The 24,394-nt window shown below is 28.6% G+C and overlaps 2 protein-coding genes and 1 non-coding gene across 4 annotated transcripts; 2 read left to right on the forward strand and 1 right to left on the reverse strand.

The window, feature by feature from the left end:
* The first annotated feature begins 13,936 nt into the window (after positions 1–13,936).
* LOC124925768 (probable LRR receptor-like serine/threonine-protein kinase At2g16250) lies at positions 13,937–18,260 on the forward strand. 2 transcript variants are annotated; one of them, XM_047465853.1, is made up of 4 exons: positions 13,937–16,548; positions 16,623–16,751; positions 17,011–17,036; positions 17,318–18,260. In XM_047465853.1, the coding sequence occupies exons 1-4, from the start codon at positions 14,576–14,578 to the stop codon at positions 17,944–17,946; spliced, it is 2,757 nt and encodes a 918-aa protein (XP_047321809.1). In that variant the 5' UTR covers positions 13,937–14,575; the 3' UTR covers positions 17,947–18,260. The 2 variants fall into 2 exon arrangements, with proteins under 2 accessions (XP_047321809.1, XP_047321810.1); XM_047465854.1 differs by having other exon boundaries at positions 13,938–16,548; positions 17,321–18,260.
* Positions 18,261–18,669: 409 nt separating this feature from the next.
* On the reverse strand, positions 18,670–18,741 carry TRNAQ-CUG. Its single transcript has one exon. It is a non-coding gene; the product is annotated as a tRNA-Gln (tRNA).
* A 2,493-nt stretch (positions 18,742–21,234) lies between these two features.
* Positions 21,235–23,701, forward strand: LOC124925477 (glucan endo-1,3-beta-D-glucosidase-like). The gene is made up of 6 exons (XM_047465485.1): positions 21,235–21,409; positions 21,498–21,872; positions 21,968–22,257; positions 22,711–23,034; positions 23,125–23,407; positions 23,494–23,701. Exons 1-6 carry the CDS (start codon positions 21,340–21,342, stop codon positions 23,526–23,528), a joined length of 1,377 nt encoding a protein of 458 aa, XP_047321441.1. The 5' UTR covers positions 21,235–21,339; the 3' UTR covers positions 23,529–23,701.
* The last annotated feature ends 693 nt before the right edge of the window (positions 23,702–24,394 follow it).

A 24,394-nucleotide genomic window follows, 5' to 3' on the forward strand; every position in this document is an offset into this window, starting at 1 on the left:
ATTATTTTTCTCAACTATCAATATGACTTTAAGAGTTATCAATTTTTTTTTTTTACTTTGATTATAAAAATTTACAATGCAATAATATATCCTCTAATTAGCCTCCAACAAAACTCTACAAGGTTAAGTGGATTTTATGTCTCATTTCTTTTTACTAGGGAAATAAAATTATTTTTTAGAATAGGCTATTCTATACTATCATTAATTGATCGTCATTACTCACTAATAATTTAAAATATTCTAATTCATTCACTAACTTGCACATAGATTAAAATATTTTGAATAAAAATCGAACATATAATAGTGTATCTCATACGGTTGAATTCTCATATTAATTGGACGTTGATTCATGATTTGTCACTTCCTATAGAAAATATATATTTTAATTTATTTTTGATGGGAATAATTTATTAATTTCTAGTCAAATTTAGTAAAAGAGAAGTCTCAAAAAAGTTTATAGTATTAACTAAAATAAGAATTTTTAATTGTAAGTAAAATCAAATTATTCATCTTATTATTTCAATTATTTTAATGTTTATATCAATATTAGACTCTATTAAAAAAGCAAGCTTCTCCAAAAAAAATAAAAAAAAATAAATAAAGAATCCAAAATCAATATTTTCAATTAACAACACTTGAACACGGTAATTAAGTAATAATAGAGAAGTAATATATAATCCATTAAGGTATCTAGCGTGACAATAATATTACTTAAGAGATCAAAAATTGTATATTTGATTCTCACTTAGAAAAAGTGTCATGACATTTCTTTTTACTAATCTTCACACAAATTTTTGTGATGTAAAAAATAATTTAATTCTTGATAAAAAAAAACTTGAGAAAAATTTGAACACTTAGTACAATTTCAAAAGGCTGTTTAAATTAAATAATAATACATTAAATGATATAAAAAAGTATCATTTAGACAATTCAGTAAAATTATATTAGTTGGAAAACAACCCAAGTTTATGTCATCCCACTCAAATGAAATTGTTTTAGCCATAATTAAGTAAGTTCCAAGTAACAAAATTTTTATTTAAGTGATCAATATTGTTAGTTAAACATATAAAATAAGTCATATATATCATTGCAATTTCACACTCATGAATAAACATGATAAAATGACATTTCAAAATAAAGTCATTAATAATATATTTACTTTAATTAATTAAAAAGACCAAACATATTTTCAGTATATTACATTTTTAATTATACATCTATTAAACAAAATAATTATACAACATACTCAATTTATAGCTTTTCTTATATTTTTTTTTTTGTAATACATCTAATTTTATTTACAATTTATACCATATATAAAATGTAATTCATACAAGTGACCTTATAACTATATTAATTTAACTTATAGAGTAATTTTTTCAACCAAAATTAAAAGTAATTAGATTAAACTGTATATTATAAAGATAGTTGGTAAATTATAAGTATATAATAGTATATATCCATATATAGTAACGAAAAATGATTTGTGCAATGAAGTTTTAACGAAAACAATACCACGAATTTGACGTGGTCTACTACATGTGCAAGAGAGATAAAAAAATACTTTTTTTGTTTTGTTTTTCGAGAAATTACCTTGTTCGGTGTTGTAACCCCCGGAAAAAGGTTCCGCTTTACGAGGCATCCTCATAGCTTAACATGTGTCGAGTGATGCATGGCAATATAGGGAGAATTTCGAAGTGGCTCGAGTTTCGATGTGTTTTAACATTGGTTTGCGTGCCAGACATGTTTTTAAAAAATAAAAGATTAATTTTTCAAAAAATTTTGGCAATACCTGAGTGTTTTTGAAATTAACTATATAAAAATAATTAATTTTATCCAACTTTAATAATATGGGAATTTGACTTGTAATATGGTTTAAATTAATTTAACATGATTAATTCAAAAATAATTTATTTATTTGAAAAAACAGAGTCGTCAAATAATTTTAGAAAAATCATTAAAAGGTACGTTTACAAACGTACTTTATATTAGAGTTTTCATAAGGGATTCGTTATTTAGTTTCGTTATAAAGTAAATGTTTAACTATCAAAAGTTTTATTTCCTTTAATTAGTAGTTTAGAGGTCTTAAACAAGGATATGTTTAGATTACGTAAATAATTGTACAAAATTATTTAGAAGTACGTACATCTGATTGCGTTGATATAAGATTAAGTATAATACTTGAAAAATATCAGAAAAAGTATTAGAATTTAAAATAAATTCCAAACGGGGCCATAGTCAAAATATTTGTTTGGGAAATATCTCAAAAATATTTAAATATAAATTTTTAACAATTTTTTGGGAAAAACGACTTAACGTCATTTCATTAAAATTTCTCAAAAACGGGAAAAAAAACAAATGAGTATCTATATTTCCTAGACAAGCCTAGGAAAATTAAGTTCGTTACGGTCTAAAAACAAATGAATTACAAACAATTATCGGAATTACAAACAATTTATATTGCGTTTATCTCGCTAAAAATACGTCTTCGGTGATTTCCGGATATTATACCTTCTAGTTCCTGCAGAAGTTCAATTCTGTTCGTTTTTCGGGGCTCTTCTTCACGTCTGGATGTTCGCGCTACACTCAGTTACAATATCATCCCAAGTTTGCTCCAGACTTCTTCGATTCCTCGAGAATTCCCTCGCGATTCTCTCCCGCTAGATGTTGTAAATTGTTGAGCTAAATCCAAATTTGAAAATCTTTGACTTAAACATTGTGCCCTTTGCTTTCTTCACAAACACTTCCTTGATTTCTTTCCAGTCTCTCAGGAATCTGGTCATCTCCATATTTTTTGTAAATTTATTCCAAAGTTTCGAGGAAAATGAACAGTTCTTGAAGAGATGATCAAATGTTTTTCCTTCACACATCAGACATCTTAAATCTAGAATTTCCATATATACTTCCTGACGCGATCTCTCGTGTTTAGCCTTTCCCAAAATGCAAGTCATAGGATGAATTAGTGTCTCGGGATAACCTTTGACGACCAGACCAAATTAGCTCAATCTACTGTTGTTTTCCTCTCTCGGATGGTGTTCCATACTTTGCTTGAAATCATCTTCCTGTTTTCCTCGGCTTTCCAACGGTGTATGTCTGTTCTTTCGTTGAATTGAATGTTACTGATATGTTAAAGAATGCGCCGCCCCACCGGTATTCGTCTAAGGAGCGAATTTCATAACCCGTCTTTAATGTCTCTAACCTTGGCAGCTAGGCAGTCCCGTCTGATCCTCATGTTTTTGAATTCCTCTTTATTGATTAACGGTTGGTCCTCATACTAGGGATCATGCCAAAACAATGTGTTTCTGTTGTCTCCCTAGCTAATGTCAAAAAGTCCTACAATATTGTTTCTTAGCTTAAGGATTTTTTTAACGACCATCTCATACATTCGCTTATAAAATTTTTAACCTTTTAGGATTATTTGAAAATGAATTGGGTTCCAAAATTACAAAAATAATTTTATATTTTGAAAAGTGGAACCAAACAGGCCTTAATTATGACCGGAGTCCTAGGACTTGGGTCCATTTTTTACCGATCTAAGCTTGGACGGGATCGTTCTAGACTGAAGGTGGTTTGGATCAGGGCTCGGAACACTTGGTCAAGGGACCGGGTTCGACCTTGAGGTTCGGGAGGATCGGTCCTGAACTCAGGTTGTTCGGTCCTAGGTCTGGGAGTCTCGATCCCAAATCTAGCTTCCTTGGTCATGGACTTGGGAGTCTCGGTCCTAAGTTAAAATCATCGGTCGGATTCCTAGGTCTCGATCCTAAGTCAAGAACACAGGTCCTTGGTCTCGGTCCTAGGTTAATTTTACCAGTCCTTGGTCTCGGCCAAGACGAAAGATTCTCGGTCCTACTTATCGGTCCCGGTCCTACAAGACTTAGTCATCGGGGACCGAGTGTTTTTTATTTCGTATGAAGAATTTGCAGGTTTGTATCTATTGATACAGATAATAAAATCATGATCTATAAATTACAAATAACTCATATGAAAGTATGGATCATAATTCATAACCCTAAACACGATCAATCGAACTCAATAACAATTGATTATTCAAAAATAGTTTTTAGGGAAAAATTTAGGAACTTTTGATTTAGGTCGTCACATGGCATAATTCTTATTCTAAAAGCTTTCAAATGATGTTTATAGTCGAACACAATCAAAACAAGAACATCAATCAAGCTCTATAACAATTTTTGAAACTGAAATTCAAATCCATTTTTTTAAAAATTTCAGTTGAATCAAACATGATCGGGATGTTGAATTTATGATTTAGAAATCATCCTAACATATTTACAAACATGTTTAGAAGCTATTTGGATCATAAATTCAAGCTTAAAAGCTCAAGAACACAAAATTCAAATTTGAGTTTTTCGATTTAGGTTGAATTGATGAAATCTCTTTCGACGGAAAGCTTAGAAATCATCTAGGGAATGATTTCAAACAAAAAAAACACAAAATTGAACCTTAAATATGATCAATCGGATTAAACTTAGAAAAATATAATCTCAAATCACAATTCGAATTACAGTGAGTCTGAAAGATTACAAACGATTAGAGAACATTCCAATGATGTGTAGGAAATTTTCTCAAGCCCTTGATCGAAGCCTAGATCGCCGAAGAAGATTTCTACAAAAATTAGTTGGCCGGAATTCTTCAAGATCTTCAATCAGACAATAAAATTGGGATTTTGTTTGATAGATTGGAAGAAGATCACCTAGAGACTATTTATATCAAACTAGGTCAGTTATCATAGACGAATTTCACTTCAATTTCTCTTCTGAAATCCTATCTACTAAATTTGTTTTCATCTTTGACAGCTTAGCTAGGGTATATGTTTTGACTATTGATCTCAAGGGAATTGAATGCGAGTTGAAGGCGAGTTAAAGACGTGCACGTTGGTGAAAAAATGGAGGGATATGTTGAGTAATTGAGGAGATAGACCTTCTAGAATATCGTCGGCGTCGAGCGCGGCCTCCGGAGTCCGCGAAGAAGAACAAAACGATGTCGTTTTGTTTAATCAAAATGCGTTGTTGTGTTCCGTTGGCGATCCGTCAACGTTTAGACGATCAGGCTAATGGGGTTAGCGTCCCGTTAGCATTTAATTTTTTTAATTCAAGGTTTAATTATCACCATAAACATAAAAATATCATATTTGGAAAAAATTTATGACGACCACATCATATTTGTGTTATTGTTTTCATATTCAAGATCATACTCATACTAATGAATTATGTCTTATCTTCTTATACCCACTCACCCTTTTCAGTACATGCATGCACTAGTACTAATTGAGGATATATATAGCAATTATCATGGGGTCTTGGTGGAATATTTATGTACCAATATTAAGTGGTGGTTGACCGTTGACTTACAAAAACAAAATGTATCTGGCTCTAAACTTACTTCATTAATCATGCATTTTATTATTATTGTTATTTTTACAAAAAAATATTAACTTACAGAATCATATAATCACAAGTACCATAGATCAACATAATCAATTAATATAATTGAAGTTATGAGTACATATGAGTTGTCATAAATTTATTAAAAAAAAAAATGAAAGTAAAAATGTACATCATGATCAATCTAATTAAATCATACAATTTATTGTTAAATAACTTATTATAAATTTAAATTTTATTATTATAAAAATAAATACTAATAAAATTTATAAAAACAAATATATAATAGCCAGTTGTTTGATTTAGTTGGGATTATTTGAAATTATCAAATTAATAAGCTCAAATTTTAAATAACTCAATTCATTAATTACATGATAGTCATCCAAATTTTGAATCCAGATAATAAAAAAACATCATATATATTGAAGGATTTTATTTCTCATATAAATTTTAACATATTAAATAAACTGACAAATTTATGAATATATTGTTTTTTTTATGTTTTTTAATATTTATTTTCATTTCAATACTCATATCCAATTATACTTTGGAGGATTAATTTCCCCGTACTTCAAAAGAAAATAAAAACAAGTGTTGTAACTATTTACTTATATTTTGCCCTCTCCTGATCATCATCATCATGTGTGCATGTTTTATTTAAGAAACAAATTATTACAATCAATTTAAGTCTTCATTAACTCTAATTTTTAACTTCATCCTTACTCTCAATATATATATGATAGACAGAAAATTCGCTTGAATTATTTGTTTGTTTAGAATCCTCGATCTTTATAGTTAATACAACAGTAATCATTGCGTTATATTGTTAAAATATATATCTTAAATCAATTCGAATATACAAAGCCAACATAGTTGTAACGTTCATGAATTAATCTAAGTCCAATTGGTTGCAGAGAAAATCATTTATTTTTAAATAAAACGGTCAGGCATGCCCTTGTATTAAGATCTCAGATTAAGATTCCAGTCAATAGATGCTTTAGAACCTTACAAATTGTTATTAATATATATATAAGAGTAATTAGAAGTGTATAAATTAAAATAAATCAATTAATTAATTAGTCTCATTAATAGTAATAAATAAATAATGAATGAAAGTAAAGATGCATTGACATGATCAGTGGGTCATGACAGCAAACCGGGTTGATATGAACACTCATTAGGTTGGATTGTACGCAACTCCATTTCTTTTCTTTTCTTTTAAAGATTGAAATTTCATCATTAAAATTATAAAGTTAGTAGATGAAAATTATTAATTATGACAAAAAAACAAAACAAAATGAGCATCAAATTAATTTTTATATTTTTTTTTCAATTAGAAGTTGTTTATATTGATGTTTCAAACTAACTAATTTGAAAATAGAGCTCAATATTGTGATATTGTTCTATTGTCTTTTTTTTATTGAATATTTTGCAATACATTTTTTTATTTATTTTTATTTTAAAAGTTTGTGGTGTTTCATTGTTAATGCAGAAAAAAACGAGCCATGGGAAATGTTATCATTGGGCTCAAGTCTTTTGACTTTTCATTTTTTGAAATCCAATGTTGACTTGGTCTTTTCTAATGGAATTCTCATTTTCAAAAAATAAATAAATAACTTAAATCACTATGATAGCTAGTATTAATTTCATAAACTTTTAATGTACATATATATATTATATATAGAGACAATATTACAATCTTATTAAGGTTAAACAAAAGAAAGAAAAATAATGAATTAGACATGTCAATGTCTCTCATAGTCACCATTAACAATTCATTTCAGCTTTAGTCAAGTATGCAAATATTGGTTATGATGTTATATCTCTTCTTTAATTTAATTGGTTCTTTTGATAGAGATTTTGTGAGAAAAAAATAAATAAAATTAAAACTAAGACATGAGAAGGGTGAAAGCATTCTCATGTATGTGACGATAGGTAAAGAAAATATTGTTATGGGTTTGGGATATGTTAACTAAAATTGAATTTAAAATTTGCTTCTCTAAATTCTCTTTTGTCCAAATTCACTTAAGAAAAAGTTTTTGACCTAAAAAAAATATATATAATTCAAAGTAATTATTTTCACTACATCTATGACTGGGTTGATCGTCATAAGGCCTTGTTCGTGTTTAGGGTTATTCAAATAACTCAAACTCAAAAATATAATATTATTCTCTCTCATATATTAAACATTACTCAATTCATTACCAAAAATAAAAAATATTATCTATTTTAAATTATTATTTTTTATTTTAATTAAAAAAAATGTGGTCATAAAAGGGTTAAACACATAGCCTACAAACACTTAATTATTTAACCAGACACAGAATTTACCGTTTGACGGACTCGAAACCCGGACCTCACAAAGAGGCTGTCGATATCACTATATATTAATACATTTTAAGTCTTTTTTACCAAAAAAATCCATACATTCTCAAAATTATCATTAATTATTATTTTTAAAATAATCAAATTATTTAAATAACCCAAAACCGAACCAACAGTAACTTATTAAAGAATAAATTATAATTTAAAAAAAAAAATCATAATCTAAAAATGAGTATAGAAAATCCAAACTCAACCAATAGTTTTGCCCCCCAAAAATAATAAATTGGGTCACTTGTTTCAACTCATTGCATATAGCTTATTTTTGTTGTTAATATATATATATATATATATATATATATATATATATATATATATATATATCCAAGACATGTATTTATTTGATGTTTAATGCAAGATGTAGTTTTCATGTCACATAAAATACATTCTACTACTACAAATCTATAGTAGTTATTTATTGTACTTTGGTATCATAAAAATATGACCAAGCATTCATTATGGAAAATTAATTCTCCCCTGTCATCTGGTTGGATGAATAAAATTTCCCAATTATAGATAGAGCCATAGGGAACACATTATACAAGGGTGTCATAAATACATATTTGACTTATTTTGTGACCAGTTATTCTTTCTTACTTAGATTTTTTAAAACATTTTTACTCATTTTAGTTTTCAATTTTATTTTGATAAAAAAAAAAGCAAATTATTTGAGATTGGTGTATGATGAATTATCATAATGTCTTTAATTATGATTTAAATTTTAATAAAAGTAAAATAAATATATCTTAATTGATGATTAAAATAATAATTATGTTATAAAAATATATTAAGAAAATATATAAATAATTGAAAAACCCAATATCAATTGAATTTTAGTAAACAAACTTGTATTTTAATTTTAAAAATAGATTTGATTAAATATTAATATAATGTTAAAACTATTTTATTTAATAACTCAATTTTTGATAACTCTAAACCAATTAAGATTATTTAAATATTACTTATTTTTTATAATATGACGGATGACAATATAATTTTATTTTATGTCACTGAACTTTTGGACTTGTTTGACGTGGGTTAGTTAAGAGTTTTTATTCAATATTTTCAAAAACAATTATTTGATAAAAAAAATATAAGTTATTTGAGTTTTTAATTAAAATTTTATATAAATATTTTTATTAATAAATTAAATTATTTGATAGTTAAAATATATATGAATTTAGTATAAAAAATCTCTATTGATTTATATAACCAATATAACTTAATGAACCGCTGTAAATGACAGATATTTGAATGACTATTCAGCTTCTGCATTTAACATACATCTCTCCTCATCAAATATTTAATTTAATTTATTATACATTTTCATCTTTTAAGATCTATTTATATTTTTTTATTTCTATAAAATAACAATCAAATTATTTAATTATATTATTATTTTACTTTTAATAAATTTATATTTTAAATAAAATAAAAATACTTAATAATTGTCTTTAAAAAATCGATCCCAAATTACTAAATTTATTTTATCAAACAAATAATTAATTTTTATCTATAAAATTCCAAAAAAAAACACAATTCAGTTTTAAATCGATCCCAAATTACTAAATTTATTTTATCAAACAAATAATTAATTTTTATCTATAAAATTCCAAAAAAAAAAAAACACAATTCAGTAAGGTAACTCAAATAAAATAAATCTCAAGGAAGTCATCTTGATGGAATGATTACTCTTTTTTTTAGAGAATAAGCTTAAGTTTTAAAAAAATAGATAATTGTAATTTAAAGATGATAATAAATAGTTAATGAATTGACTATGTCACATTTCTTATTTAAATTAATTTTATACATTAAGCTTAATATTTAAGCTATTTGAAAAATATTTCAATAAATAAATTTGAATAAGAAACAATTAACATAGTTATACAATTTTGAAACAAGTTAATTTGTTAATATATTTGCTAAGAAATGAAAAACTACAATAAATGTAGGAATTATGTAAAAGGTTAGTTGTGTTTTTGCCAATTTCAAGGTATAAATCACAAGGTTAATTAATGGATGGAACTAATTATTGATATAAAAAAATGAAAAAATATTTTATTTACAAAATAATAATAAAATAATAAAAATATAGAATTATGTATTTATTTATTTTTGTAAATTACCCGTTTGGTTGTAGGTAGTAAAAGGTATATATAACACTATTGGTATAATATAAATTATACCAACAATGTTTTAATATGGTGTTTTGTTAGGATTTTACATTGGATATTTGATATAAAATTGTAACTAGTCCCCTAGGTACAATATTTTTCTTATATCACTTAATTTTTAATCTATAATTATAATCATAAATAATATTATATATAACTTTATTATTATATTTAATTATTTTAATATATATATTTTTAAATAGTTCAATATTTTAGATAAAAAATATTTATTTATTTTTATAATAATAATTTTATTAATTATTAATTTATATATTTACTTATATTATAAATAATAATTTTATTTTATTATAATTATTAATAATATTTAAATTAAATAAACATAATTTATCGTTTATATTATAACTAATTTTTTATATGTTAATTAAATTAAATTAATTATTAAATAATAGTACAATAATTTATAATAATAAACAATATTATTTATAATATAAAATAATAATTAAAATTAAAATTTTAAATTAATATTTATACAACTTATATTACATTCTTATACTATATACCAAACACAAAATTATAAACTATATATAATTTATATCATTTCTTATAATTCATACAAAACATCAATAACCTATACAATTTATATTATCCTATATTATTTATACTCCTTACAATTTATATCTATATACAACTTATACCCTATATAATTTGTATTACGTACCAATATCACATAGAATTTCTTAGACCGATAATTTCATATTTAATTGAAAATTGTCCAAAATAACATTTAAGCTTGCTTGATTTGTGTTGAATTCAAATAATTGAACATTTTTTTTATAAATGATCAGAATGTAAAAACAGGAATCAAATGATATTATGACATTAATTCCACACAACTATATCAATTTTTTTAATTATTATTAGATACTATTTTTTTGGCCCAAATTAAAATAAAGAAGTATTATTATTATTATCTTACATTTTAAAAATAATGAATATCATATTTAATTAAGGTTCAATTAAAATTTAATTTATTTGTTAGATATTATTATGTATTATTTATAATATATATATATATATTAATAAAAAATAATTTCATATCTTAAAAAAGACAACTACACAAAATTATTATTTGGAAATATTCTATTCTTAAAATAATTAAAATCAGTTGTTTTGAAAGTACAATATGAAAATGATCAAGTTCTACAAAATATCTACAACGGGTAGGTAGATATCATTAATATTAAATGTGAGAATAAAATATAGCAAAAAATATGTGAAAAAATATATTGTAATATTAATTTATATTAGTTCACTCAAGTCAATACCAACATTATATGTAAACCCACTAACAAGCTTTGGAAAGATGATCATTGTATCAAAATATTATATAGTAGTATTCAAATTAACATCAAATATGCTACAAAATATATATACACTTTATTGCACATATTTTAACAATGAACTTCATCTATACACAATACCAATCCCTGGCAATTGAAGTACCCTAAAATATCACAAGCACTTTATTAAAAGTACAGTGTTAATCGATATCAAAATAAAAAATATTAATGTTAATCGCACTTACAAAATATTTCTGAAAAATGTTGGTTGGCCCTAGAGGGAAGAGAGTGACCCTAGTCGGTCAATTAATTTGTCTCACACTAAGGGATGTGCAACAATATAATAAGTTATATACAAATTAAAGTTTTCGAGAGTTCATCAACAAAAGAATTTATATTTGCCATGAATAATTGTTTTACATTTGCTTTCAAACATGTATAAGTTCATTGTGTGTGGGTTATATTGAATCTTGATCTTGAGGTAGACAAATCTAGCTTCCGAGTTTAACCTCTCTAAATGATGGAAAATAAAAACAACATAATGAATGAGGATTCATTCCAATAGGGGGACATTTAAGTTTGGGAACATAAACAAATAAGGATGACTTAAAATGTACTCTTACAATACTATAGGATCATTTCGAAAAGAATGATATAGATATCTTCTCAATTTCGTCTCTCATTTCCGAATTCATAATAAAAATACTTAAATAATGCTTTTTTTTTCAAATAAGACTCATTTGATTTTTTGTAGGATCAATGTGAATGAATGTGGTCTCATTTATTAATGAATATAATTAAAGTAAATTACTCTTATAGTAAAATAATATTTTTGGTATTAAAAATTGAATATATTGTTGTAATATTGATTAAAAATAGATATACTTAATTTTGTTTATTTTATTTCTTTCCAAATTCGAAAGAAATATTATAAATTTAACGCGTATTTTGTTTTCTTGTTTTGAATTATTAATGTATCTCACTCAAAATAGATAAAGTTTTTATATAAATGGTTAAAAACATTTTGTTTATTGTTTATATGATCTAATAACATAAAGACAACATTAACATAAATAATTCACAAAAGCATCAATAGTAAACAAAAATAAATGATATAAATATATAATTTGATAAATAAATAATATATTCTAACCCAATAAAAAAATAAACTTCTAAATAAATAAAAATCCATCTTCTAATTTGAAAATAAAAGGAAAATAAATAAATTATAAAAATTCAAATAAGAAGTCACATCATCATGGATTAAAGAATTAATATTATTGAATAACATCTTATAAAATGTCAACCAAACAATTAGTTGAATGAAGATAATAATTAGATATTTAAGTTATTACTTTACACATAATTATATATTAATAACATCATATACCCTAGGGTCAACAAATGAATTAACAGGATATATCCTAAGGTCAACACATGAATTTGTATTTGTATGGTTTGGTAATTTTGGATGACTTTTTATTTAATTTTATACTTCTTAATAATAATTTTTCTTTGTTTGGCTGCTAGGGGCATATATACAAACAAATCAACATTGATTTATTTGTTTTGTCACTAAAAAAATGGAGAAAAATACATTTATATATACTTAGCACTAAATAGTAGAAATAAGTAGGTAGATGGGTGGATAAGGGGATGGGTGGTCTTATTATTTTGTTATGATATTCTTTAAATGATAAAACATACATGTTTTTTCATTATCACTCCTCCAACAATTCAGTTATGAGAATCCCCACAATGTTCCATTTAATTTTGTAGACTTATATATAAATATATAATAAAAAATTGTATTATCCTACATATATTTTGTTTACATAGATTTGAATTATAATATACATATTAAAACATTATTTTAACTCAATAATTTTTTTTATTCTTAATATTTTTAGTATAATGTATAAAATAATATATGTTGGTGTTTGGTGACATTATATATCAATAAATGATTATAAATGAACCATCTCATTTTGTTTAAATAATAAATAAATAAAAATACAAAATATTAATAAAAACTAACAACATTCCCAAAATCATCAACAAAATAATAAAAAAGAAAAAACAAGATTCATAAAGAAAAATACAAAAAGGAACACTAAAAGTGAAAATACAATTACATATCCTAAAAAAAAATTAAGATCAAGATAACTTTCTTTAGTATCTATTTTATTTTATTTTTAAATAGTTCATATAGCCTGATTTGATTTGGCTTATTTTTATAACTTAAATTAAAAAAAAAAATTATTTTACTCCTCTTATTTATTATATAACTCAACTCATTAACTAAAATATAATTTTTTTTAAAATATATATATATTTTTATCACACTTTAATTTTTTTTTACCCAAAAATATCACCTCTACAGAATTATTGCCACTCTATATTTTTCAAATAACTCATTTTTTTTTAAACCCAACAAGAATATCACTTTTACTACTAAATTAAATAAGTCTGTAAAAAAGAGCATTTATTAAATAAAAATGAATTATAAAAATGTATGAATTATTTAAAAAACAAATTTAAATTTTGAGAGAGGGACAGGCAGGCAATTCTTTTACTTGTACTATAAAGACATGAATAATTGAATTTTATGCTTAAAAAAGTTATTTTCTCCTTTTGTATTATTAAATAATATAAATAAAAACAAAAAGAAAAAACAAAAACAAACCGTAAAGGGCCAGATCTATAGCTGTAAGATGGCGGGGTTTCCGGAGATGAGTCGGCCGGTGGTCTGACTGACCCAATCGCAGTCGCCGCCGGCGAAGAAGGGCTTTAAAAGCGAACTACTTACTAGTTCCAGTCAGGCGGTAACGTCTAAAGTTAAACGGATCAGAAAAATATACACATAAAAAGCTACTTGCCTTTTGTTTCCCCCCTTCATAAATGTCATTTTACCTCTTTTTTTATTTATTTATTGCTCTAAGGGTTGAGAAGATGTTGAACAAGAACTAGCCCAATCACTTTCTCTCTAAAAACCCACAAATTTGACCCTTTTTATTCTTTGAATTCTGTATTCAAGTATTCAACATTCTCTTTTCGTTGTCAACTGATGGAAATGGAGATAGGCGGCGGGATATTGGGATTATGGAAGTGAAGAAGCTGCTACCATTGAAGAAGAATCCGACCCAACTCATTATCAGGGTAAGAGAGAAAAAAAGGATGATGATTGATGAGTGTATGTATGTGTTCACCATGATTTATTATTCCTTCATTACAGTTGAATCAATCAGCACATGGGTTTCTTTTCTTTCCCTCTATGAATGAATGAATGAAATGAGGATTCGAGATTGATGAATCAATGTTTATCTCTCTAATCATGGTGGTGGATCGGAAAGTTTCAACATTTTTATGCATTGTTTGTATCTTCCTACTGATTCGGACTACATTGGAACAAACAGTACGAGTTCGGCTTCAATCAAGAAACGAAAGGGTGGCTCTGATTCAACTCAGATCGTCATTAGGTTTAAGGAGCCGAGAATGGCCGATAAAGGGTGACCCTTGCTTAAACTGGGCTGGGGTTGTTTGCAAGAATGGCCGTGTCGTTGAGATCAACATTTCAGGGTTTAAGCGAACGAGAAAGGGTAGTCAAAACCCTCGATTTGCTGTTGATGCATTAGCGAACTTGACTCTATTGGAATCGTTTAATGCTTCTAATTTCCTTCTTCCGGGTTCAATTCCTGACTGGTTTGGTCAAAGGGTTTCGTCTCTGAAGGTTCTTGATCTTCGTTCTAGTTCAGTCATAGATTCAATCCCTTCAAGTATCGGTAATTTGATCAATCTCACTGCTCTTTATTTATCTCATAATAGTCTTACTGGAATTATCCCTTTTAGTATTGGTCAATTATCGAGCTTGTCTGTTCTTGATCTTTCCCAAAATTCACTTACTGGCTCCATTCCTCTGTCATTCTCGTCTCTTGGAAACCTGACCTCCCTTAATTTGGCTTCCAATTTTCTATCTGGTTCGATTCCTTCAGCTATCGCCGCTATTTCTAAGTTGGAATCACTAAATCTCTCAAACAATAGTCTCTCTTCTTCCTTACCTGCTCAAATGGGTGATCTTCTTAGATTGGTTCACCTTGATCTCAGCTTCAATTCTCTTTCTGGATCACTGCCTGAGGGTTTCAGAACATTAACAAGTTTGAGGAGACTGGAAGTTAAGAACAACTCATTTTCAGGGTCACTGCAACCTGACATCTTTTTTGCTTTGAGAAATTTGCAGTTTATAGTTCTCTGTCATAATCGATTTGCTGGTAATCTTCCTGATTCATTGTGGACACTTCCAGGATTGATTTTTCTGGACGTCTCTGAGAATAACTTCACTGGTCTTCTTCCCAATAATGTTACTTCAAATGCCAATGGCTCTGGCTCTACAGTGTTGAACATTTCTTCCAATCAGTTTTACGGAGTTCTGACATCTTCGCTCAGTAGGTTCAGTTCAATTGATCTCGCTGCCAACTATTTTCAAGGAAGAGTTCCAGGTTATCTAACTCAGAATGCTTCTTTCAGTTCGAATTGCTTAACAAACGTATCAGATCAGAGGAGTCAAACCGATTGTGCTGCATTTTACACTGATAAAGGTCTCACTTTTGATAACTTCGGACCTTCTCCTCCTTCTTCACAGAAGAAGAAGAAGATTAACAGGCGTTGGATCATATTAGCAGGAGTATTGGGTGGTTTGGTGTTTATTGTGCTCTTGATAGTTATTATACTCTTACTGTTCTTATGCACCAGAAGGAGAGCATCAACTAGTCCAAGAGGAGGGGGCGACATTGAGCCAGTAACTGCCTCGGGTGGACCTGCAGAATCCCCAAACGGTTTGATAGGAGAAGCGTTTAGTTATCAGCAGATTCTTCAGGCAACGGATAATTTCAACGATGTAAACCTGATTAAGCATGGGCATTCGGGTGATCTTTTCAAAGGAATGATGGAAGGTGGAATCCCCATTGTTATCAAAAGAATTGATCTTAATAATACAGTCAAGAAGGAAGCTTACATTTCAGAATTGGATTTGTTTACCAAGATTTCTCATACACGTTTGGTTCCGTTTATTGGGCATTGTCTAGAGATTGAGGACAATGATAACCTCAAGTTGTTGGTTTACAAGTTTATGCCCAATTCAGACTTGTCAAGTACATTGTATAGGAAGAAAACTAATTATGACGACGATGGTTTACAGTCGTTGGATTGGATAACGAGATTGAAAATCGCAATTGGAGCTGCCGAGGGTTTGTCTTATCTTCATCATGAATGTTCACCACCTCGTGTGCATAGGTAATGTCTTTTGCCACGTTTGTTACGAAAAATTTAATTGCTTGTAGCTGAATTTTTTTTTTCATTTTTAAAAGAGATGTACAAGCGAGTAGCATACTTCTCGACGATAAATTTGAAGTGCGGCTGGGGAGTCTGAGTGATGTTTCACTTCAAGAGAGCGAGGCTCCTCAAAGCAGGATTACTAGATTCCTGCGTTTGCCATCGTAAGTATTCAAACGTCAAAGTATAAACTATAAAGTTTGTTTATAAAGCTGAAAACTATGTTTTGAATACTGAATTTTAAATTTTGAATTCCTAATGAGTTGTGTATCCGGAAAAATAGATATTGAATATAAACAAAATGAAAATATCTAAATTTTGATAAAATATGGAACTGGCACTAATTAATTGATTTTAAGTAACAATTATCAAATTAACTTAAATTCAAATAAGCACTTATTCGATTTTTCTTTTCTTCTGCAGATCATCCGAGCAAGGCACTTCTTCTGGTAAGTATGCTATTTTTGGATGTGGATAATTTGACAAGAATTGGAATTTATTTTCAATTTTCAATTATAATATTTGGAAAAATCATAGAATTAAAATCCTAAATAATGCTGAAATTGAAACTTAAAAAATCATGTGCATTCAATTCCTTATTTTGTCATCAAACAAGCTAAATAATTGAAATGAAACCCACAATTCTGATTCCAGTTCTGCTAAAAAAAGTTATCTTCTGGTTTGTTCTTGTTGTTGCAATTAACTTAGCTGTTGGTTTGGTAAATAAAAGCAGGTTCTTCGAGCACATCAACGTGTGCGTACGATGTTTACTGCTTCGGGAAAGTATTACTAGAACTGGTTACGGGTAAGCTTGGGATGAGTGCATTGAGTGAATCGGAGACGAAGGAATGGATGGAAACCACATTACGGTATATAAGTATATACGATAAGGAGCTCATTACAAATATAGTAGATCCGTCGCTAATAGTAGACGAAGATCTTCAAGAAGAAGTTTGGGCAATGGCTGTAGTGGCTAGATCTTGTCTAAATCCTAAGCCTTCAAAGAGACCATTGATGAGATACATTCTAAAGGCATTGGAGAATCCATTAAAGGTTGTTAGAGAAGAAAATATGAACTCTGCTAGGTTGAGAAGAACTACTACTTCCTCAAGAGGTTCTTGGAATGCCGCTCTGTTTGGAAGCTGGCGGCACAGCACATCTGATGTGGCGGCGTCTTCTCATCCACCTCCGGGGCAGGGTGGGAAAGCCGAAGTAGTGGAGGCTGTAGGGAGTAGAAGCTTTAAGAAGTCTGGACCATCGGCTGCTGCTTCTCATGGGAGTGGAGGGGCAGATATATTTCCAGAGCTGTCGGAGATGGAAGATGTTGAAGGACGAAGAGTGGAGGAGAGTTCGCGATGAATTGATGATTCTTTTTTTTTGTTTGTTAATAATAATGCAGAGAGGATGAGAGCAGCAGAAGACTTGCAGGCAGGCTCCCCATTTGTGTGCCTTCCTTACCTTACCTTACCTTTGAGTAGTAAGTTAAGTAGATTTGTGGAGTTTGAATTATTTGTAATTTTTGGTGGTGGGAATGTAAATTGTGATGAATGAATGAATGAATTGTTAATTAGGAAGGAATTGGAGTTTTTTTAACTATTAAAGTACTTCTCTTCTTCCTTCTGTTGTGGAATTTGAGAAGAAGACAAGTACTTTTACTACTACCTTATGTTATTGTTATTATTATTATTATTATTTTGTTGAAGAAAATTAGTTCAAGATATAACTACATTATAACATTAATACACTTTTCTGTCTATGTTTCACATTCCACTAACACTTGATGGATCTGAATTTAGGTTTGAACAAGAAGAACCCCCATTATTTATTTTGATGTTTTTTTAGAACAAACAAATACACATAATTCTAGATATGATTCTACATCCATTTAGTAAGAACATTGTATGGTACCTCCTTGTTTCTGGGTGAAGGCCACAAATGATCCAGTTTTTGAAACACAACCTGCAATATAAATTAGCCTTGAACTCTAAAGTTATTAGTAATAACCTATCTCATATTTACCAATGTTGATTCTAAAACCAGCATAACACCAAACAAAATTTAAAAAAAAAATAAAAAAGAATTAGGTCCCACCGAGACTTGAACTCGGGTTACTGGATTCAGAGTCCAATGTCCTGACCACTAGACCATGGGACCATTTGATAATTTTTTAATTATATATATACTTAATAATTATTTCTTAGTTATATATATATTTGAATGATTAATAATAGATATTTAATTAATTTGTTCTCTAAATAATGACATGAGATGAACTTGGTTATTCACAATAAAGACATTAGGAAGTAAAGTAATAGCTCGATTCAGGCAATGATTGTATCCCTAAGGCAGTACTACCGGTACAAAGCGAAAAAAAATCAATAAACAAAGAAATGTGTATGTACTTATATGATCGAACTAACTCTTTGTAATCACCAAATTTAGAGGTATTCTTAGAGTATATCTACGGATACCTGAAAAGTATGATTTGATCTGATATGAATCTTATGATGGAATCTGTAAGTTAATTTTAGGCCTGAATTGAATTGGGGTTTTTAAAAAAATCTAGAGAGAGTAAAAAATAATGATGGATGATAATTTTGAGAAAGTGATGATTATTTTTGGTAAAAAACTTAAAGGGTATTGATATATATTAATAAAATAAAAAATAATAATTTAAAATATAAAGTATTTTAGTATTTTGGTTAATGAAATAAGTAATGTGATTGTTGATAAGTGATTGATTGAAAAATTAATTTTAGATGAATTTTTTAAAAAACACAAAGAGAACAAAGCCTTAGAAAAGAAATCCATTAACACATTTTGTTTGGTTGGTAATGCATCCCCATTCCCGAGTATGTCTTGCCATACCAATTCATTCACATATACAAAGATGGTCAGTTCTAACAACTCCCACGTTTGCCTGCCACAGTAGGCGGTTGCTTCGTCCCACTAAACTAAATAAATTATGGCTGAGTGAAACCTGTAAAATGGAAGTCTATATAAGATGAATATGGTTTGTCACAATGGACTTGAAACTATATTGATTGACAGTAATGCGAAAACAAAATATAAAAGAGAATAAAAAATAAGAAGTCGGCATTTTTTCCTACACCTTCAGTCTTGTCTAACAACAAGAGAATTCGCAGAGAAAAACCAAGAAATCATAAACTAAGAAATTTCATCGCATCAGTCAGCAATTACCGCATGCCTAAATTCAATTTTATAAAGCAAGCCAGGGATGGTTGGTTCTTCACTTTCTTCTATATATTTTTTAAAAGAAAAAATTTGTAGCCTCAATTTTTGTATTGTTACTTGTTAGAATGACATTTGTGTGTTCGTGCCTAAGCTAAAATTAAAATGACTATTTTTTAAAAAATAAAATGATTTTTCATATACTTTATTTTTTAATTATTTTCTGTTTCTTTTATTCTTCTTGGACTAATCTTGTTGTAACTTTTCTGTGATGTACAATGAAAAGTTTACACATTTATTCTCCTACTTTTTGCTTCTGTTTATTCCACCTCATTTTACCTTTTACTCATGTTACTTATACTCGGATTGGGTTATATCTAAATAAATTTAATTTTTTTTTATTTTATAAGAAAAACTATATTTTTTAATATTATGGTTAACACAAATATCTTAAAACTTTTATTTAAATTTATTATATTATTTTAAAAATCAAGTTATTTAATTTTATTAACTAAAATATGAAAATACATTATTTTAATTTTCTTAAATTTAAAATACAAACAAAATTCAAGAAATCATCTTAAATAATATTTTATCCTTAATAAAAGAAAAGAAAAATCAAGATGAAACAATCTATAGTTCTGTCATTAGTTTCAGTCTCAAATGTCATACTCTACGGGCCCCACGTGGAAATTATTCCACATGTGACCTGTAAATGGTCTAAGTCTTTGTTTGATTATCTTTTCACTTAAATTATCAAATAAACTGTTAATATCTTTTCTTTTCTCATAAGAATCTTATTTCTAATGATCACAATTCCAACAAAATTATTTAAATAATTTAATTCAATATATTATTTAAATAACCCTAATCCAAACAACTCTAAATATCCGTTTGATAGATCCTCGCAATAAATAACTTGTTTTTGATTAAAATAACTTTTTATTAAGGTACAATCTTGTATCTACCCTTCCTTTATTACAAGACTTTCCTCTTTGTAAATTTCATTTTTTTAAAAGTTTTATTTTAATATTAAAATTAATTAATTAAAAAGTGAAATAGTTTATGTATGATAATATACTATTTAAGAAAATTATCCCGCATACCCATATCGAATAGTTTCTTGTTCACTTAGATTTTAGAATTATATCTTTTTTTTAATTTAAATATATATAAATTATAACAGGGAATATATACACTCTAATAAACTTATATACCCCAAACCCTAAATCTAATTAATTATAATAATTGAGAATATCATTAAATGATTTTATATTTCAATAATTAACTAATTTGAACTCATTAAAACAGTTAAAAGTAAAAGGTTATTTATAATTAGACCCCATTAAATAATGACTAAATTTAAAATTATTTATTTGAAAATGACACTTTTAATAAAAATTATTTATTTGAATAAGGTGATAATTGATCATTTATAACCGACCAGTTTCTTGTACTAAAAAAATTTCTACAACATTCCGGCCGTTACATCCGGCGCCTACCATTCATCTCTCTCTCTATCTCTCATCGGCGACGGCGACGGTAGAGTTCTGTTCAGCCATGAAAGGTCCTCTGAAGAAATCTTTCTTCTTCTTTCTTGCACTGTTCATTCAATCCCCTTTCTTTGCAAGTAAGTAGAAACTTTCTATCTATCAAAAAGGTGAACACTTTCCACTTTTCACCTTTCTTCTTCTTCTTCTTTCTTCATTCAATTGCAGGTTCGGAGTCCTTTATCGCCGTGAACTACGGCCAAGTGGCGGATAATCTCCCCCCGGTGACGGAGACGGCGAAGCTTTTACAATCGACTGCTATCGAGAAGGTTAGGCTATACGGGTCAGATCCGATCGCCATAAGGGCTCTAGCCAACACCGGTCTGGGAATCGTGATCGGAGCCGGCAATGGTGACATACCGGCGCTGGCCAACGATCCCAATTTTCCGGCTCAATGGATTCGCACCAATGTTTTGCCTTATTACCCAGCTAGTAATATCATCGTGGTTACCGTTGGGAATGAAGTTATGAGCTCCGGCGATCAGAATTTAATTTCTCAGATCTTGCCGGCCATGCGCAATGTCCAAAATGCCCTCAGCGCAGGTACGTACGTACCTGAGTTCATTGTTTATTTATAAAGATTGTTTTTTTATTTGTTCATAGTAGATCTTCAAAATCTCTGATTATTCGTATTGTAGTTTCACTTGGTGGGAAGATTAAAGTTTCAACGGTACACTCAATGGCGGTGCTGAGTCAGTCTGACCCGCCGTCGACGGGGGCTTTTAACTCAACCCTTGCAGATGCCCTAAGGGCAATGTTGTCTTTTCAGAGAGACAATGGGTCACCTTTTATGATCAATCCTTATCCTTTCTTTGCTTATCAAAGTGATCCTAGGCCTGAAACGCTGTCGTTTTGTCTGTTTCAACCCAATGCCGGCCGAGTTGACTCACTCACCGGTATCAAATACATGAACATGTTTGATGCCCAGGCAAGTTCTATAATTTTTTATGTACACAATAACACTGTTTTGTCTCCGGTAGAAAAAATCAACCTAAGGTCACGGGTTCGATTCTCAATTAAAACGGAGAACCATGACTTTGGGGTGTCATGTTATTCCTTTTTTGAATTAAGCAGAGACACCCCAACCCCATGACCCCGCTTTCAATCATGCACTTTCAGTTGTATTCAGACCCATGACATTTTGGTCTCTTAAGTCGACTTTTATCACTGTGTTTATGGAGTTGGGGTGTCGTAAGCTCTCCTTAAATAAAAATTGTTTTGTATTTCTTCCACAATAATTATGAATTCAAAATATGGGGACCATGTTGTGACATACTTGTCCATATAAATAGTACCATACTACCATTCAATTCATTGGATGCTGTTTTTTATTAAATGTTTTTGTTCTGACATTTGAAAACTACTACATTTGATTTTTCAGGTTGATGCGGTGCATTCGGCTTTGAATTCATTGGGTTACAAAGACATTGAGATAGTGGTTGCTGAAACAGGCTGGCCTTACAAGGGTGACCCTAATGAGGTCGGCCCTAGCATAGACAATGCCAAGGCTTATAATGGAAACTTAATTAACCATTTAAGGTCACTAATTGGCACCCCTCTTATGCCAGGGAAATCAATCGATACCTATTTATTTGCACTTTACGACGAGAATCAGAAACCTGGTCCGACTTCAGAACGCTCGTTTGGCCTTTTTAATCTAGACCGCTCTGTTATTTACGACGCAGGTCTATCAAAGGCCAGCCAGGTTAAACAAGGCTAGCCTTTTGAGATATATATGTTGTCTGTTATTACAAAATGTTAAGATAGTAAATTTGTTTTTGTTTTCATTGTATAGACTCCAACTGGCCCGGTTACTCCAGCAGCTCCAAGGCCTAGCAGTGGATATTGGTGCGTGCCGAAGGCAGGTGTTTCGGATAGTCAATTGCAGTCGAATCTGGACTATGTTTGTAGCCATGGATTTGATTGTAGTGCGATTCAACCGGGTGGGACTTGTTTTGAACCCATGACGGTTGCTTCACATGCAGCTTATGCAATGAATATGCTCTATCAAACTGCTGGAAGGAATCCATGGAACTGCGATTTCTTGCAAACCGCGACTTTAACTTCGACGAATCCTAGTAAGTTTATTTTGGTTTTCAAATTATTAGATCTTTATTATGGTCCTTAGGACCTTAACTCGATCTTTCATTTGGTTTGTTTGTAGGTTACAATGCTTGCGTTTACCCTGTATCCACTTGAAGGTAGGGATTGAAGACAATAATAATAACAAGCAGATGTAATTAGAAAATAATACATGTATAACTAAAAGTTTTGTGCATTGTTATTATGTTATTATTATTGGATATTGATTAGTGTAAAATGTACACAGACTTGGTCTCTTATTTAATAATAAATTAGTATCTTTCTTTCAATTTATGGTTTTTCTTTGTAACAGATATCAATTAATTGACATATAAAATGAAATCATCATAAAAAGAAACAGGTATAGATGGAAGTAAACTCCTTTTAGACCAACTCTAATACATTTGGAATATTTTTATTTATTTGGTAACTAATGCCCTCTAAGTGATCTTTTGATTTTAAATTTTTTTAATCAAAACTATAATATCTACTTTCAACATTTAAAAGACATTATAATAATTCAAACTATTAAAAAAACCAAATAACTTGCTTCCTTATCTAACAAGATTTTTAAAAAAAAAAATCAATAAAACCCACCAAATAAACAAAAATCAAACAAGCCCGAAAAGCTGGCAATTCTGAAAAGAAACAAAATGATGATATATTTGATTAACTTTGATTTTATTTGAAAAATGGATGCAATAATACTCTTGACTTCGAAATCTTTTTTCAAATTGACTAGATGTAGTTTTTTCTTTGGAAAATATGAAAACATATATTATTTTGATTATTTGAATTAGATTGATATTTATATTTTAAAATATTATACAAAAATAAAATAAAACAAAATAATATTTTAGTTTATAAATAAATGACAAATTGACTTAGATGGTCGGCCATTTACTTTTAGTCAAACTTTCTGAAGGGCCATTTATTTTTTAAAATAATAAAGTAATTTGAGGGTAACCATGTAATTTTTCTTG

This window comes from Impatiens glandulifera, chromosome 2 (genome assembly GCF_907164915.1).
Source record: "Impatiens glandulifera chromosome 2, dImpGla2.1, whole genome shotgun sequence".
Taxonomy (NCBI): Eukaryota; Viridiplantae; Streptophyta; class Magnoliopsida; order Ericales; family Balsaminaceae; genus Impatiens; species Impatiens glandulifera.

Coding starts and splice junctions, on each gene's coding strand:
- LOC124925768 (XM_047465853.1), top strand. CDS start 14,576: ATGTTTATCTCTCTAATCATGGTGGTGGATCGGAAAGTTTCAACATTT. Junction 16,752..17,010: donor AGATTCCTGCGTTTGCCATC/GTAAGTATTCAA, acceptor TTTCTTCTGCAG/ATCATCCGAGCAAGGCACTT. Junction 17,037..17,317: donor CGAGCAAGGCACTTCTTCTG/GTAAGTATGCTA, acceptor GGTAAATAAAAG/CAGGTTCTTCGAGCACATCA.
- LOC124925477 (XM_047465485.1), top strand. CDS start 21,340: ATGAAAGGTCCTCTGAAGAAATCTTTCTTCTTCTTTCTTGCACTGTTC. Junction 21,410..21,497: donor TCAATCCCCTTTCTTTGCAA/GTAAGTAGAAAC, acceptor ATTCAATTGCAG/GTTCGGAGTCCTTTATCGCC. Junction 23,408..23,493: donor TTTAACTTCGACGAATCCTA/GTAAGTTTATTT, acceptor GTTTGTTTGTAG/GTTACAATGCTTGCGTTTAC.